Source organism: Typopeltis vanoorti, chromosome 23 (assembly GCF_054136105.1).
Source record: "Typopeltis vanoorti isolate ZY-2024b chromosome 23, IOZ_Tvanoo_1.0, whole genome shotgun sequence".
Classification (NCBI taxonomy): Eukaryota; Metazoa; Arthropoda; class Arachnida; order Uropygi; family Thelyphonidae; genus Typopeltis; species Typopeltis vanoorti.
The window spans coordinates 27,580,435-27,600,217 of NC_143571.1; the positions used below are offsets into that span (position 1 = coordinate 27,580,435).

The 19,783-nt window shown below is 35.5% G+C and overlaps 1 protein-coding gene across 1 annotated transcript in view; it reads right to left on the reverse strand.

Annotated features, from left to right (window-relative positions):
* LOC150093712 (centrosomal protein of 290 kDa-like) overlaps positions 1–19,783 on the reverse strand; it is a 462,999-nt gene that overhangs the window by 299,991 nt on the left and 143,225 nt on the right. Inside the window, exon 10 of the mRNA XM_090412505.1 lies at positions 15,687–15,757. Coding sequence (XP_090268631.1) covers positions 15,687–15,757 — 71 coding nt within the window. The remainder of the gene's footprint in view (positions 1–15,686; positions 15,758–19,783) is intronic.

A 19,783-nucleotide genomic window follows, 5' to 3' on the forward strand; every position in this document is an offset into this window, starting at 1 on the left:
AAGGCCATAAATATGTAGGAGTGTGTATGATGTATCAACAACTTTTCAATGGTATTAGCATCAAGGAATATGTTTAATCTAACAATTTATTCAATATGTTCAGCTGGCTCTGCGTAGGATCTCTGTCAATAATACTATTAGTATTATTGACAGAGATCTATCAAACAGTAAAACATTAAGTTTGAGATTATAGTCACTGGTATCTATGAATACCAACACATTTCCTTTGCCAGACTTTATATTACAATGTTATTATTTCAGTGTAAAGAACAGAGAGCTTGTAATTCAGATAAGGAGGAGGTTTAGCTTTATACAAAATCTGTGCAATCTCAAACCTTAGCTGGTTGTCATCATCTGTACAAGGCTTTTGATAATTGAAAAATGTATTAGGGAATACTACCAGAAAGTCAAAATGAGACGAACGACATGATGTTACAGCAAAACCTGGAACTTTTGTCAATGCACTTAATTGAATATTGGTAAAAGGGCAGTTAATTAAATTTATGATGCATTTTTCATGGATAGAGCAGCATGGTTACTCATCGAACAGACGAAAGCTTCTTTGTTCTAATAATTCTAACTTACAAATTAACTTCAGTTTATAGTTTAAGTGAGCACATATAGCTGAGGACTGGTTTCACTCTGAAACAGAACTACTTCAATTTCTGGATAAAACTGACTCATTATATACTTGCATCAAGTTTGTATTGAACACGAATCTAACAACAGCAGCCCCTTTTTTTTGTATACTTATAATACGAGGGTGGTCTGAAAAGTTCTCGGCCTCGACCATAGATGACAACACTATAGGCAAGTTTTTTTTTTTTTTTTTAAGTTGGTACATTGTCATAAGCATTCATGTAAAACTGCAAGTCATTCTATCAAGTACTTTGTTTTAAACAGCTGTCTGAAGCAAAACTGTTGTCTGTATCCCTTGAAATGGATAAAATTGAGTATCGTGTGATTATAAAATTCTTTGTAAAAGAAGGTTTAATGCCAAAAGAAATTCATTCGAAGTTCATAAAAGTTTATGGGCACTCTTCTCCTTCCTTTTCAATAATTAAGAAATGGGCTGTCGTGTTTAAACATGGCCATACCAGCCTTGAAGATGATCCACATGAAGGACGTCCAAAAAGTGAAAAAACACCAGAAATCATTGATCAAGTGCACGATATGGTATTGGATGACCTGCGAGTCAAAGTGTATGAAATTTCTGAGACTACAGGTATTTCAGAAGAACATGTAGGATATATTTTGCATGAAGAATTGCAAATGAAAAAGCTTTGCACAAGATGGGTGCCACACTTGCTCACAGCAGATCAAAAATGCACTCTCATGAAAATCTCTGAACAGTGCTTGGAGCATTTTAACAAGAATAAAACTGATTTTGTGCATTGATTTATTACTATGAATGAGACTTGGATTCAACATTACACACCAGAATCCAAACAGCAGTCAGAACAGTGGACAGAAGCCGGTTCAGCACCAAAGAAGACAAAGTCGGTCACTTCAGCAGGAAAGGTCATGGCATCACCATTTTGGGATGGTAAAGGCATTTTGTTTATTAATTATCTTGAAAAGGGGAAAACAATAACCAAGGAATATTATTCCGATCTTTTAACCAGACTAGACGAAAAAATTTGAGAGAAAAGACACGGTTTGCAGGAGAAATAAATCAACTTTCATCAGGACAATGCACCTGCCCACAAAGGAGTTTTGGCAATGTGAAAATTAAGGGATCTGCACTATGAATTGTTGGAACATCCACCCTATTCCCCAGATTTGGCTCCCTCTGACTTCTATGTCTTCTCAAAACTAAAACTCTTCCTCGCTGGTCAGCATTTTTCTTCGAATCAAGAAGTGATTGCAGCTGTAGAGATGTATTTTGCAGATCTTACTGAGAACTACTACAGGGATGGGATAATGGCACTGGAGCATCGCTGGAATAAATGTATTAGTCTTAAGGGTGATTATGTTTGAAAAATATAAATAATTTTGAAATAAATTATAAATTCGTTTTTTTCATTGTTAGGCCGAGAATTTTTCAGACCACCCTCGTACATTGTAACTCTGTTGGTAATGTTGAATTTTCTGGTTACAGGAAGCCATCTTTTACCGGTAGATATATCCATGTATCTTCAAATCATCATGTGGACTAAGATTGTTGGCATTAGTGAAATCTGGCTATCAGAATCAAATATGGTAACTGAATTGAGTGTATACTAGGAATGACAGAAGAGATAGGAGAGGAAAAGGAGTACTACTAATGATATCAGATGACTTAAGTCCGGTTAGGGTAGAAATGGAAGAAAACTATGATGGTAACAATGCTCCATATAGTGATGAGTTTGAAGCTATCTGGTGTGTAGTGGAGGCTAAAAAAATGAAATATATGGTGGGGTGTTGCTACAGACCTAGCAGCTCAGTTGCAGGGGATGAAGAAATGTATCATCAATTTTAGACTTATGGGTACTAAATGAGCAATCATTATGGGTGACTTTAATTTTTCAAACATGGATTGGGTAGAAGAGAAATTATATAATAAGAATGAAGAGGAATTAAATTGTTGCAAGACAACTTTCTCAAGCAGCATATGAAAGAAGGAACTGGAGGTCAAAGAGTGTTAGAAGGGATCTCTGTTAAGAATAGCTATTTTACCACCATTTGGTGGCAGTGATCATACCGCGCTTTCTTGGGAAGTATCTAATTATACTGATGCTCCCATTAGAAAGGTTACATGCTGAACTACAAAGCTGGAATAACTTAGGAGAATACTATCTTTGGTCCCATGGTATTAGTTACTGAATGGAAAAAATGCCAGCAATGCACAGGAATCTTTGAAAAAAAGTGCTTAAATGAAGTGGTATCTGAATGTATGTATCCTTTGGGAGTGAAATGGATGTGCAACCTTATTAAGCAAGAGATCCACAAGAAGAAGATGATGTTTATGTGGAAAGAATATCGTGAGAATAAGAATGAGAGGAGTTATGAAATATATAAAGCTCAGGCAAGAAAAGTAACAAGTATTATGAGGAAAACTAAATTGGAGTATGAAAAGAAATTGGTCGTGCAAGCTAAACGCAATCCAGAAGAATTTTATCATTATGCAAAATTTACAAAAATTACAAAACAAAGAATGAATGTGGAAGAATAACTTTACCGAATGCAGATGGTACTCTAGTGTCAGAAGCTAATGAGATTGTTCAATTAATGAGTGCTCACTTTGTTAAGATATATCAACCAGGTGTATGTAACACTGTGCACAGTGCTACTGCTACACTGGATGAAGAGTCAGAGGGGCATGAAAATGAAGTTGAAGAGCTGTTGCATAACCTGGATAAGAATTTCTCTATAGGGACAGATGGCATATCAGAATGTTTGCTAGAGGAATGTTCAGCTAAATTGGCTGGTCCTTTCACATATAACTTGAGTCTCAACTCAGGAATGGGAGGAATGTGTGATGGTTCCATTGTACAAGGGTGGTGCAAAAACTGATGTGTCAAACTATCAACCTATCAGTATCTCTGGTAAGGTAGTGAAGATTTTAGAGAAGTTGTTAAGCACTCACATACAGAAATGGGCAGACAAACAAGTTATACTCTGCAAAGAGCAGCATGGATTTACCAAAGGAAAGTCATTTTTTAGCAATTCGCTCATATTTTATAACAATGTTGCAGTTGAGTTGGATAAAGGGAATGGATACACTATGATACTGTTGGATTTTCTGAGGCATTTGATAGAATACCACACCAAATGCTGTTGCATAAACTGAAGAATATGGGATTCGAATAAAAACTCTTTGCTTGGATCAGTAGATGGTTGAGAGACAGATATCAGACAGTGGGTGTGAATCTGCCTAATCTGAATATGCAGTGGGTGTGAATCTGCCTAATCTGAATATGCAGTGGATGTGAATCTGCCAAATTTAAGATGACTAATGGTGTACCTTAGTGTTCAGTCCTTAGGCTAATTGTTCAATTAGCCCAATCTATTCGATCTATACACTAATGACATTAGGGAGGGTCTAACAGGATATGTGCAATTGTTTGTCAATGATGCGAAGATAGGCAGGGCAATCAGGGATACTACCGATATACAACACTTACAAAATGATTTGAATAGGCTAGAAATTGGTACAAAAGAAAATAGCTATCAGTTTAAGGTTAGTAAGTGTAAAGTTATGCACTTGGGCATGATGAGATTTCCAGTGGCATATTATATTAGGGGGTTATGCTAGAAGAAACTGATGAGGTAAGGGATTTTGGCATAGTGGTGGATAGGAATTTGAAGTTCAAAGATCAAACAGCAAAAGTTACAAATACAACTCAGAGTATAATTATGATGTTGAAACGAACCTTGACATATAAGGATAAGGAAGTCATTTTGCCTCTTTATAAGCCTTGATAAGACCACACCTGGATTATTGTGTGCAGATTTGGTCTCCTAGGTTCCAAGAGGATAAAAAAGCTGTGGGAAAGGGTGCAAAGAAGGGTTACAAAAATTATATCTCGATTATGGGATTTAGATTATGAGGAAAGATTGCAAGTATGTGGATTACAGACACTGGTTAACAGGAGAACAAGGGGTGATATGATAGAAGTCTATAAACTTTTGAATAGGTGTTATAGGCTTCTATCTTATAACCCCCCTTCATCTTCCATATAATGAAAAATTTCATTATATGGAAGATGGAGAGGGAACACGGGGGGAATCCATGGAAGATAAGTTTGTTCACAGTCAAGAAATGGGTAAGAGCTAGGTTTTTCTCTAACAGAGCAGTGAGTGAGTGGAATTATTTGCCTTTAGGGGCAGTGAATGCAGTGTGAATGAATTTAAGAGAAGGTATGACAGCTAGTTTGGGTAATTTAAAGTCTTCCTTGATGAGTCCTTGACTCCCTGGACATCTCAGATGATAATAATAATCATCCTTCAAAAAAATAGGTATTATCAAGAGCTTGTACACCAAATACATATAATTTGTTGTTCTAAATTTCTTCTATTAGAAGAATTAAATAAAATAAAACTTTGTCTATTTCTTAATGGATACAGGAAATATTTGATAATCATTGTCCCTCTTCCAGATTGCAATCTGATGTTAAAAGGATCAGCATATCCTAATTAACCTCCCTACCAGCCCAGACACAAGAGGGAGGAGTTTTTGGCATTGGTTAGTGCAACCTTTACCAAAGGTTATAGGCATTAGTGAAACTTGGCTGACAGCAGATGATGTAGCTACAGAGATTGAATGTGAAGGGTTTAGCATTTTCAGGGAAGATGGGGGGGGGGGGGATACTGCTGATGATGGCAGATGAATTGCAGCCAAAAAGAACAGGAGGTGAGGGAAGATGTTCATTTGAAGCAGTCTGGTATGAGATTAAGGCAAATAAAACAAAATATACAGCTGGTTGTTGCTATAGCAGGAAGTTACACAGATGATCTGGAAGATGGCATCGGAAAATTAGTACAATGAATACAGTTGACTGATTATTATGGGGTATTCAACTATGAAGATATAGACTGGAAGAAAGGAAGATCACATGGGAGGAAAGAAATAGAATTTATACACCTGCTGAGAGATAATTACTTAAGGCAGCATGTGATGGAGGGGACTAGGAGTGGGAGAGTACTGGACCTGTTTACAGGATCAGAGGAGCTATCCATAACCAATGACAACATTGCTTCCAACTGGTGAAAGTAACATGCAATCTTGACTTAGGAGATTGTAAAACATGAAGAATATTCTACCAAAAAGGGGTATATGTGGAACTACAAGGTAGGTGATTATGACAAGCTTAGGAAGAAACTTAAATCTGTACCATGGCATAAAACACTATAGGGTAAGCATGTTGGTAGTGAATGAGATATAGCTAAAGGTCATCTAGAGAAAGCAGTATTAAATTGTATGCCTACAATAAGGAGGGTTAATCAGGTAAGAGTCAGATGGATGAGTAATATTATTAAGCACAGACTGAAGAAGAAGAAAATGCTGTGGAAGGTATATAGTGTGAAAGGTGACTAGAAAAGGCCCAGGAAAGAATGGTGACCAGCATTGCAAGGAAGGCAAAATCAGATTATGAGAAGAATCTAGCTAAGCAGACCAAAGGAAATCCCAAAGAGTAATGCAAGTAAGAGGAAGAATGATTATGGAAGATTAACCTTAATAAGTAATGATGGTCACAAGGAGACAGAAGCAGATAAAATAGTTGAGTTACTGAGTGACCACTTTGCAAAGACATATCATCCTAGTCAGGTTACTGCTTTAACCTATGTGACAGACACTAATGTAGGAACAGACATGGATGAACTGGAGGTTCTCAGGATATTGCAGAATCTCAATGTAAATACAGCTGTGTGATATCAGCTAAGGTTTTGCAAGAATGTGCAAGGGAACTGGCAATGCCTTTGACTAGGCTCTTTAATTTAAATCTCAGCTCTGGTAGATTTCCAAAGGAGTGGAAAGAGGGCAAAATAATTTCCTTCCATAAGGGAGGTTCTAAGGCTACAATAGCAAATCATAGGACACTCAGTATCTCAGGCATGGTGGTAAAAGTACCAGAAAATTTGGTCAAAAAGAGAATTCAAGAATAGGTAGATAAAAATATGATACTGTTGAGGGTTAACATGGCGAAGGTTTAGTCATGCCTAACTTTTTCTAATAGAGCAACAGCTGAGTTGGATAAAGGAAATGGCTACAGGATGATTTTGCAAAGGCATATGACAGAATACTACATGGAACACTGTTATGCAAATTTGAACAAATAGGGATGGATATGACACTGGTTAAGTGGATAAGAAGATGGCTGCTGGATAGATATCAAAAAGTGGTATATGGAGGGGCAGAATCGAGGTAAAAACAGGTGACCAGAGGTGTGCCACAAGGTTCAGTGCTAGGATCATTGCTGTTTAATTTGTACATAAATGATACAGGAAATAACCTGAAAGGAAATATTCAGTTGTTTGCTGATGATGCAAAATTAAGTAGAGTAATAGTTAATCAAGGCAATGTGGAGAGCTTGCACGAAGATTTAAATAGGCTATCAGTATGCGTAAAAGTCAATGGGTATCAGTTTAATGTTGAGAAATGTAAAGTTATTCATTTGGAAAAAAATAGATTACAAGCTGTGTATCACGATGATGGCACTATACTCCAGGAAATAGATGAAGCTGTAGATTTATGGGTGGAGGTATACAGACAGTTAAAGGTTAGAGGACATATTGCTAAGGTTGCTATGGTAGTCCATAAGATTACTTGGCTATTGAAGAACACATACAAGTAGAGATAAGGAAGTTGTCATTCCTCTTTATAAAGCTTTGATACAACTACATCTGAATTACTGTGCTCAAATCTGGTTCCCTGGTTTTCCTGGGGGAATGAGGAAGCAGTGGAGAGGATTCAAAGGAGGGTGCCCAAGATGGTGAGTGGCCTGTGGAATGTGCCCTATGAGGATAGACTGAGGGTGTGTGAATTGCAGAAGTTAATTGATAGTAGAAAAAGAATGTATATGATAGAAATATTAAATTGCTTAAACAATTTTATAGGATAGATGCAGGGGAAAGTGTTTAGGAACTTGACTATAGGTTCCAGAACAAGGGGTCATCTCTTGAAGTTGAATAAAGGTGTGGTTATTAGGGATGTGAGGACCAGCTTTTTTGCTTATTATAAGACAGTTTTTAGTAAATAAGAGTACAGCTTGCCAATAGTGATACTTTGTCTTTTAAATTTTTATAGCAGTGTGTGCCACAGACAAGAAATTTTCAAAATAGTACTAATAATATTTTTATTACAAATATCAAAGCAAAAAAATAATGTTGCTAAAGCATATTCAAAGTGAAAAATATTATGCATAAACAAAAGCACAAAAAATGATTTCATGTTGTTCACTTCCTTCCTTCTTAAGGACAGAAAATAACATCATCAAATTCCTGACATTTATCCTCAAAGGGTGTACGGGATATGATAGTACTACATGAAAAATTTACATTGTTACTAACTTCCTATCTACAATTTTTTCCAAATCAATCTGTTCCCTGTCAAGCCTCCAACATTATTAGATCTTATATTTCTATCTTCTAAGGCACTTTTTACTGTATCAATCTGCCTATATCTTGGTCTTCCTCTGGGTCTTTTTCCTGCCAACCTGGCAGAGAACACTTATTTTACTAATCTTTCCTCTCCCATTCTGTTTAAGTGTCCATACAACCCAAGATTAGCTTTGCTAACACATCCCTGGATGCTAACAATGTCAAGTTCTTTCCTAATATCCTCGTTTTTAATATGATATTGCTATTGATGCCATCTGTTCACTCCCCTAATCTTTCTCAGGACTCTCATATCTGCAGTCCATAGTCTTTGGTCAAGTGTTTTATTTCTAACCCATCTCTCAGATCCATAAGTTAAAATTGGCTTGAACACTGTCTTGTATACAGCTAATTTAGTGTTTGGACTAATTTCTCTTTTATTCCATATAAATTTATTCAGTTGACTTCCAACCATATCATCTTTGTTGATACTGTTGTCTATTTCCATATTTAATTTACCATCTTCACTAAAAATCGTGCCTTCTTCTTCTTCATCTTTTCCAGTTAAGTAGCGTCGCTGTTTGTGGTGAGTCTCCAAGGCGCAGCTTCTCTCACCTCCTCCATCACAATATTAAACATGAACGGACTTAATACTGACCCTTGATGCAAGCCAACTGTCACTGGAAAACTTTCTGTTTCTCCCAGGCAGGTCCGAACTCTTGTCTTCCTCAGACACCTCCAGACTTCTTGCCTTGGCACTCTATCATACACTTTCTCCAGATCAATAAATACCAGATGTAGCTCCCATTGCTTCTCTCGAAACTTTTCCATCATCTGTCGTAACCCAAAGATAGCATCTGTCATCGATTGACCAGGCATGAAACCAAATTGCTCCTTTGCAATCTCCGCCTCCTTCCTCAGTCTTCCATCAAGAACCCTCTCTAGGATTTTCATTGTGTGGGACATTGACTTTATTCCTCGGTAATTCTTACAGTCTTGTGCATCCACTTTACTCTTGTAGATGGGGACAAGAGTATACTTTTCCTCCATTCCTCAGGTATATTTTCATGTTGACAAACTTATTAACAGGACCCACAGCAGGTCAATTCCCTCTTCCCCCAGTGCCTTCCATGTCTCCACTGGGATCCTGTAAGGGGCCACTGATTTTCCATTCTTCATCCTCTTTATGGCTGAAATGTTTTACTTGTTCTATGGGTTCTCCATTCACAACGCAGTTGATAATTTCGGTGCTTCTGCCTAGTTCATTGTCTTTGTCTTGTTATTGCTGATCTTCATACCATATCTATTACAACAATTATTCAATTTAGTCAGACTTGTAGCAGATTTATTTAGAAGTATAACATCATCTGCATAAAGCAAAGAGCTGACATTAACATCTCCAATTTTGATATCAGGGTGAATACCGCTTTCCTTCATAATGTGATCCATATGGATAATGAATAACAGAGGGGATAATGTACATCCTTGTCTCACACCAGACTTAACATTAAACCATATTCTTGTACTTCCTTCATGCTAACTGCCGACTTAGAACTCAAATAAAGACTAAGTATTGCTTGATATAATACCCCATTGACACCACATAATAACTGTAGCGTATTGAATAGCTTCACTCTTGCCACCTTGCCTTTTCCAGATCAACAAAACTTAAATACAGATCTTTGTTATATTCCCATGATTTCTCAACTATTTGTCGTAAAGTGAACATCTGATCCTGATAGCCTCTATTTGGATTAAATCCAGCTTGCTCTGCACCAAACTTTCCTTCCACAATCCTTCTCAAATGTTCCTGAAGTATACTTGCATAAATTGTACCAAGAACAATGAGTAAAGAAATACCTCTGTAATTCTCACATTCAGTTTTGTTTCCCTTTTTATATATGGGTACTATGAAAGCTCTACTCCAATCATCTGGAATTCATCCTTCTGTCAAGGCCTTCTGAAATATGCAGTGTAGCCGCTGTAAGACTTTTATACCTCCATACTTGAGCATTTCTGTCTGAATATCATCTTCTCCAGCTGGCTTTCCACAATTCAGGCTTTTGATGGCTTTTCCTTCTTCAAGTATGGATATGTATTCCTGATTGCATGCCTGGTCATTGGTTTTTCAACTGGGTTGTCACTGATTGTCTCATTTAGGAATTTTTCGAAGTAATTACTCCACACATCAAGGATATCTTTTTCTCAAGTTTTCATGTCACCTTTATCATCTCTAATTCCTTTTACAGCACTCTTTCCTCCATTTCTGAGCTTCTTCAACAACTGCCAGAATATCTTGCCACCTTCTTGATATTTATTTTCTATGTTCTTACCAAAGTCTTCCCATGATTTTGTTTAGCTAGTTTTACACAGTGTTTAGTTTTCTTACATTTGTCTCTGTATTCTCTAAGAGCACAAGCTGACTTATTTGCCAGGAACTTTTGATATGCTTTCTTCTTTTCCTTCACTGCCTCTTTAACTTCCTGTGTCCATCATGAAGTTCTGATTTTTCTATCCTTGCACACAACCTCACTACATGCCCCTCTGGCTGAATCAATCAATGTTTTCCTCAGGGTTTGCCACTAATCTCCAAGGTTTGGTTCCTGTGCTCAAACTCTTTCATTTTTCTTTAATAATGTTTGCATATTTTAGTCTTCAGTTCACATCTGAGAGCTGGTCAACTTTTATTCACTTTAAAACTTTCTTACATGTTCTTCTTTTCAATATCAAATTCAATTTTATCCTGTTCAAGATTAAATGGTGATCACTTCCAATTTCAAAGCCTCTGTACACTTTAGCGTCCTGCATCAGGGAGAAAACATCGCTATCAACAATAGCATAGTCAATGAGACTTTTCTTATTCCTTGCCTCTTCTCTCCATGTAAATATGTGCACATTATTATGTTGAAACTAACTGAAAATAATATTAATCTTCATATTTATTTCATGACATAAAGATAAGACTTTTAGGTAAGGAAAATAACAGCTAATCTATTTGTAAAAATGCGATAATTTTAGCTGATTGCTATTCTCTAAACCAGGGAACGGCAACCAGTGGCCCAAACGCATTATTGGTGGCCCATAAAAGATTGACCATACTTACATGCCATGTGTCCCGTATGTGGAATTATTTAACTAATACATTTTATAATATGAATAATAAATTAAAAATAATTTTATACCTATACTTTGTGATATCTCCTAAGCAACTTGGAAATACCAATAAAAGGAAACTTTTGCTGGTATTATTGAAGATTTACAAACAGAATTTTCAACAAGATTTGTGGATTTTCATAAAAAATAGCATGCGATTATGTTTGAATGCTTTTAATGTCGACATTGATTGATGCTTACCAAAAAAAAAATTGAAGGATTAATCAGTTTCGCAAAGATGATAGTCGCATTTGGAAGCACCTACATTTGCAAATAAGCATTTTCTGTTATGAGTTTTAGAAAAAATAAAATTTCTTCTCGACTGACTGATGAACATTTGCATGCTTCAATTCGAATTTGCACCTCAGGTTATAAAGTGGATCAAGATAATCTGGCTAAGGGAAAACAATCACAAAAGTCACATTAAGCAGGGAGACATACGTACATATTGTGATGGATACACTATATTACTTTGTTTTTAAGTGATAATAATTTTTCATTGTGTTTCATTTTCATGCTTGTTTCATATCTCGTACTTTAAATATTTCTGTGTTTTTTAAGATTCTTAAGATTTAAGATTTTTTAAGATTGACATAATAAAAATTGATAACTTAAGTATTTTTTAACTCACTATTTTCTCTTAAATAAATGCTTGCGGCCTGATTATTAAAAATGAAAGTTGAATGTGGCCCGCGTGTCTGAAAAGGTTGATCCCTGCTCTAAACAACTGAATATGGAACACAGAAAGAAAAGAAAGTAATAGTTGAAATAATCAAATAGCAAAGAAATAGTATGAATATAGATAAAATAATAATTATTTCATTTTGTGTCTCAACAGGTAAAATACAGTTAAAGATTTTGGATACTGAAATGTGAAATACACAGTCCAAAAAGATGAAATGATTAAAAAAAAAGTGTATCTATAATAATAAAAAGGTTATTTTTGACCACAAGAACTACAGGATAGATTGACTTCTATTTGGGTTTATATAGGTCAAATTTATTTCAAACTAAGTTAGAAAATGCCAACAAGTTTCGCCAACATTAGCTGTTTAGCTTCGTTAGGGTAAAAAATAGATGTAAGACAACTTAAATGATAAAACTGTTATACTAAAATTATAAATGAAGGAAGAACCAAATAGAATTGTATTTTTACAAAAAGCAGAAGAACGTGTACATCACACGCATTGAGCGTGTATGATCTCACTTGTTGTTATGTAGGAACGTTCTGTAATTGGCAGCAAGATCTAATTCTGGCATGTTTAAGGATCTCATGAGGGTCTTCCAAATCTCAGCCAGAATTAATCCCTGGTTTCTATTTAGGTTTTGTTTTGAAAGGATAACTGTTATGGCTTCTTTTATAATTCAGGAGCAGAAATCCTCCTCTAAGTAGGGCATGAAGCTTTTGTTCCATTCTGTGGTATGGTTTGTCCTCCTGGAGAAATGAAATAGAGCTTCTCTCATCACTACAGATGATAAAGACCTCAAAGATGAACTATTCCTGATATCAAATAACCTTATAAACGATGGTTATCCTAGAAAATTAATCCACAAGATACTTTTTTGTGACCCCCCGACAAAGACAGCCTGAAGATATATATTATAATTCCACTATTGTGATTCTGTATACGGGGACAGTTTCCAATAAGATTGCTACACTCCTCGAGCCACACGGAATACGAGTGGCTCTTAAACCTTCAAAGACCATCCGCCAATTCTTAAGATCTCCAAAAAACAGTCATCCTTTTTTTTCAAATATGCCGGAGTCTACAACATTCCCTGTTTGTGCAGCTTAAACTATATTGGTCAGACACCTGGAAGTTTCAAAATCAGAAGAAAGGAACACATAGAAGACGTAAACAATAATAGAGAAGACAAATTGGGGTTAGCTTTTCATTTTTCCAGGAAAACCATATCATAGAATGGGATAAAAGCTCCATGCCCTACTTAGAGGAAGATTTCTGCTCCCGAATTATAAAGGAAGCCATAACAGTTATCCGTTCAAAACAAAACCTAAATAGAAACCAGGGATTAATTCTGGCTGAGATTTGGAAGACTCTCATGAGATCCTTAAACATGCCAGAATTAGATCTTGCTGCCAATTACAGAACGTTCCTACATAACAACAAGTGAGATCATACACGCTCAATGCGTGTGATGTACACGTTCTTCTGCTTTTTGTAAAAATACAATTGTATTTGGTTCTTCCTTCATTTATAGTTTTAGTGTAACAGTTTTAGCGTTTAAGTTGTCTTACATCTATTTTTTACCCTGACGAAGCCAAACAGCTAAAGTTGGCAAAACTTGTCAGTATTTTCTAACTTAGTTTGAAATAAATTTGACCTATATAAACCCAAATAGATATTTGTAAATTAATATTTATAAAACTTGAAATAATTTCAGCAGACAGCTGACCAACTGATTATAAACTGCAAAGAAATAGTCTGGATTAAGAAGTACCTGATTTGACAGATACAATAATAATATTGCCTTATTTCTTTTATCAAAATGATAAAATGAAGTAATAGATTTTGAACAGTATCTGTGATATTAATAATTAAGTTCCAGGAGAGGAGAGGTGTGTGTGTGGGGGGGTGTATACAATTAAAAATCTTCTAAATGAGTATAAATAAACTTTGTATTCCCCGTGTATGATGTCTTTCGTCTATTTTCATCATATATTCATCATATCATCATCACTGGTTAAACACTGGATATTACAAGAATGTGCATCCCAAACAATGAAAAAAAAAAATGGTCTGTTGCAATTTTAAGTGAAAGCAAACATCTTCATGATGAAATATCATTAACTATAAATTTTTGATATGAAAAGTCTCAATAGTCGGAATGCGAGTAATGCAATTTCACATCATAAAACTGTAAAACTCATTTTTAAAAAAATATGTTCACGATCTATATAATGCTATTTTGCAAGGAAAGAGAACAAAAGTTCATATTAATTTAAATTAATATTATTTAAAAAAAATTCTAAATATTTAACATAACGATTTTCAATGCAGGCATTTGAAAATTGAGCAAAAATACTTTCTGCAATATTGTCAGTAAAATGAAAAACATAAATTTTCTTCTTCCATTGCACTGATTTGAAATATAAAACATAGCAAATTTACTACTACCATTAAATAAATTCATTGCAAAGCTGATCTGTGGTTATTTCAGGACTAATTATTTATTTTGACATGTGACATTTGTTTTTATCTTTGAGAACAGACAATAAAACAAACTATGCCACAAAAAAGTTCAACTACTGAAGAACAATGAAGAAATTCCAAGTAACACAGTATAATTCAAGTCAAGTGACACAAAGGTAACTCCATTAGAGTTAATCTGTTAATGGCCCTACAATTACCATTAAGGGATTAACAGCAGAGGAGGGTAATAATATGATGAAAAACAGAATGCCAATGCTGTTTAGATCCATGAAAAATCTAACAGTGTCTGAGTATTTTATCCATTTTGGCTGGTGTGGACAAAGACCCTTCGCAGACATAATTTGTATACTACCTTGAAACCAGCCCAGAAGCTGTCATCTTTCTTACTGCCTATCTGAGATACATTATCACCTCTATCATTGCCTGGCATTTATCAAATACCCTGTTCTTGTCATTTTTGCTACTTTGGACAGACTGGCCATTCTGCTGCTATGAGAATCCAAGAATATTAAGATTACATACAATTTTTGGAATCTGAAGGTTCAGGCCTTTCTTTTCATGCCATCGACACTAGACATAGAGTGCACCAGAACCATACAAAATGCTACACTACAGTAGGTTGAAACTGATCATCAATTTTTTGAATCATGTTAAGCCCTGCACCACCATCCTAACCTTAAGCACACAGACTGTATGACTGTGTGCTTAAGTTTTGGAAAGTGATTGCCATTAATTTATTACAATTTTAAATAAATAATTTCCTCATACTGTTCAGCTGTGCCACTTGATATTATATGCATGCTGTTTAACTGGTTCTTGTATTCAGAATTTAAATGTTGTTACTGGTATTTCTGCCTTCTTCCTGAAATTCCAGTCAGTTTTTTCTTGATATTAAACAGGTCAACTCATGTGTGAAGCTGTTATTTAAAACATTATATTATCTCTACCGCATGTCTGTATTAGTCTAGTAACTGCATATATCCTTCCCTTGCAGATTATTATGCCATGGCACTATTTCAAGCTGCATCCTGAGCTTGAAATAGTGCATCCTGAGCTTGAAAAAGTTAGAACTGCATCATTCTTTGTTACAAATAACAATTTGTAACAAAGTAACCCTGGTTAAAGACAAAGCTTGGTTGCAGCTACAACTGCATATTTCTCCATCTTTAAAAAGACGTCAACAGTGTTATAAAAAAGTGTTATGAATAATAATAATTTTTTAAAAATAGAAATGGTACCAAAAGAGTAAGAAATGTAGGAAGAATTCAGCTACATACACACAAAAGTACAGAAATTAAATGACAAAGATTCCAAATTCCACAAAACAGAAAACAACCTTACTTATCTCTTATTCTAATCATGTTTTTGTAGTCCTTTATTTCAGCAACTGCTGATGCAAGTCCATAGTCACCCTAGAAACATAAGCAGAGCAAATAGTTATAATATGAAAAGCAGATAAAAAGTGCAGCTTGAATTAATACAAATTAAAATATAAACTTAAATTCTGATATACTTCAATGTCCATAAAAGTTGCAGTGTTTCTAAATTACAATTCATATACTCATTGATCAGTCCATAATTTGTAATTAATACCTCATCATCGTCATCAAATTCCTGCCATGTACCCTCAAGAAGTATACAGGATATGACAGTACTACATGAAAAATTTACATCATTACTAACTTCCTATCTACAATTTTCCTCCAAATCAGCCTGTTACTTGCCAAGACTGCAACATTATCAGATCTTATATTTCTATCGTCTAAGGTACAGTATCAATCCATCTATATCTTAGTCTTCCTCTGGGTCATTTTCCTGCCAACCTGGCAGAGAACATTTGTTCTGCTAATCATTCCTTGCCCATTCTGTTTAAGTGACCATACCACCTGAGATTAGCTCTCTAAAGCATTCCTGGATGCTGACAATGTCAAGTTCTTTCCTAATATCCTCATTTTTAATATGATATTGCCATTGATGACATCTGTTCCCGCCTCTAATCTTTCTCAGAACTCTCATATCTGCGGTTTCTAGTCTTTGGTCAAGTGCTTTACTTCTGACCCAGCTCTCAGATCCATAAGTTAAAACTGGTTTGTATACAGCTAATTTACTGTTTCGACTAATTTCTCTCTTATTCCATATGAATTTATTCAGTTGACTTCTTACATATCAGCTTTGTTGATTCTGTTGTCTATTTCCATATTTATTTCACCATCTTCACTAAATATCGTTCCTAAGAAGTTGAAATGTTTTTACTTGTTCCACAGGTTCTCAGTTCACAATGCAGTTGACATTTTCAACGATTCTGCATCTTTTCATTGTCTTTGTATTTTTCTTGCTGACCTTCATACCATACACATAGTTATTCAATTTAGTCAGGGAATCTTGCAGACTTCTAGCGGATTTATTTAGACGTATAACATCATCTGCATTAAGTAAAGAGCTGACATTAACATCTCCAATTATGATATCAGGGTGAATACCACTTTCCTTCATAATGTGATCCATACAGATAATGTACATCCTTGTCTCACACCAGGTTTAACATTAAACCATCTTCCTGTACTTACTTCAATTCTAACTGCTGACTTACAACTCAAATAAAGACTAAGTATTGCTTGATATAATGCCCCATTGACACCATATAGTAACGTATTGAATAACTTCTCTCTTGGCACCTTGTCATATGCCTTTTCCAGATCGACAAAACTTAAGTACTTCCTACCAAAACTTAAATCTTTGTTATATTCCGATGATTTCTAAACTATTTGTAGTAAAGTGAAAATCTGATCCGGACAGCCTGAATTTGGCTTGAATCCAGCTTGTTCTTAACCAAGCTTTTCTTCCACAATTCTTCTCAACCGTTTCTCAAATATACTGGCATAAATCTTACCAGGAACACTCAGTAAGGAAATACCTCTGTAATTCTACATTCAGTTTTATTTCCCTTTTTATATATGGGTACTGTATAAAAGCTTTACTCCAATCATTTGAAAATCATCCCTCAGTCCAGGCCTTATGAACTATGTAGTGCAGCTAATGTAAGACTTTTATACCACAATACTTCAGCATTTATGGTCGAATATTATCTACTCCTGCTGCCTTTCCACATTTCGAGCCTTTGATGGCTTCTCCCACTTCAAGTATGGATATGTATTCCTGACTGTATGCCTGTTGAGTGTTATTCAATAATGTGCTATCACTGCTTGTTTCATTTAGCAATTTTTCAAAGCAATTACTCCACACTTCAAGGATTTCTTTTCCTCCCATTTTTATGTTACTGTAAAAGGAATCATCTCTAATTCCTTTTACAGCACTCTTTCCTCCATTTCTAAGCTTGTTCAACATCCTCCAGAATATTTTGCCACCTTCTTGATATTTATTTTCTATGTTCTTGCCAAAGTACTCCCATGACTTTTGTTTAGCAAGTTTTATACAGTGTTTAGCTTTCTTACATTTGTCTCTGTATTCTCTAAGAGCAAAAGCCGATTTATTTGCCAGGAACTTTTGATATGGTTTCTTCTTTTTCTTTCACTGCCTCTTTCACTTCCTGTGTCCACCACGGTGTCCTGGTGTTTCTGTCCTTGCAGACAACCACACCACATGCTTCTCTGGCTGAATCAAACAATGTTTTCTTCAGAGCTTGTCATTGAATCTCCAAGGTTTGGTTCCTGTTCTCAAACTCTTTCATTTTTTCTTGAATAATGTTTGTATATTTTAGTCTACAGTTCATATCTGAGAGCGGCTCAACTTTTATTTCGCTTTAAAACTTTCTTACATGTTCTTCTTTTCAATATGAAAATCAATTTTATCATGTTCAAGACTAAATGGTGATCATTTCCAATTTCAAATCCTCTGTACACTCTGGTGTCCTGTACCAGGGAGAAAACATCATTATCAAAATAACATAGTCAATGAGACTTTTCTTATTCCTTGCCTCTTCTCTCCATGTGAATTTGTGCACATTTTTATGTTGGTACATGGTGTTAGTAATAACTGGTCCATGTCCTGAGCAGAAATCCAACAAGTGTTTGCCATTATTATTAGCTTGGCTCTTTTCTCCAAATTTTCCCAAAATATTTTTGTATGTCTGACAATCATTTTCTACTCTGCAATTTAGTTCCCCAACAAGGACCAACTTTTCCTTTTTCATTGTGTCAGTTGCTTTCTCTAAAGCCTGAAAAAATTCCTCCACTTCTACCTTAGTAGAACCTTCCGTGGGACGATAGGCACAAATAAGTCTCATTGTCCAGTTCCCCATTTTCATATTTGTTCACATCACTCTACTTGAGACTGCCTGCCATTCAAGAAGATCAGCTTCGTATTTAGTGTTGAATACTATGGCTACTCCTTCTTTTCCTTGATTGTCATTGCCTGAATAAAACATTTTGTATTTATTGCTCAGAAAGATACTTATGAGCCTAAAACACACTATCTTGGCAATGAATCTTGCTAAAAGGAGAATTATATGAAACCATATCTGAGAGTTGAAACCATAGGTGCTGGATAACACAAATATAAGTTTTACATAAGTGTTAAATGTACAAATACTGATTACATGGCAGATGTCAAACCAACAATTCATTAAACGTATTCTCATACATCTGGTGTAATTGCCAATGGCAGAGTGAATTAATCCTATGAGATCTTGCACGGTCTATGGCAATATATACTGGACGAAATTACAGGAGTAGGTCAGGAGACCATGTAGGCAGTGGAATGGGTGTTCCCTTTTCTATCCACCTACTATTGATAGGATGTCATTGAGGTAAGTTGAAATGTCAAACCAGTGGGACAAACTCTGTCTTGCTAGAAAATTTTATCACTTTTTGGAAAATTTCTTGCAAAGGAGGGATGAGAACATCTGAAGCCTATCTAGGTGTATCAAAGTGACTACTGATTCTTCAGAAAGGAAAGGCCACATTACAAAATGCCCTAACACTGAGACTGTCATGCAATGTCATCTCTTGAGAAGGTCAAAAACCATTGGTTATGACCTTTAGAAGTTAGGATATGTTTGGCTTCACATGCAGACATCCTCAAAGAACTCTCCAAACCATTAGATGTGATACTCCCAACTCCCTACTCACATATATACACATTGCTGATTTTCTAAGACTGCAGGCAAACGATGCTCTCACATACTTCATATTTTCCTCTTATGCTAGTCTATCTGGCTGTTCAGTGATAAACAGAAGTCCAAAAATCATAACACTTCTTTACTGATAGCTGAGAAGGCGCAACTTTCTGAAACCCTTGCAGAAACATGCTGCTGTTACTAATTTCAGTTCATGAAGCTACAAAACACACTACACTTTCTCTATAGACATTAGCAAGACTAAGTGAACAAAACTAGCATGCAAGAATAGTTGATGGGTGATCTAGTCTGCTGGTAAGAAACAAATACTTTAAATTGAAACTTGAGGCTATACACTATTGGA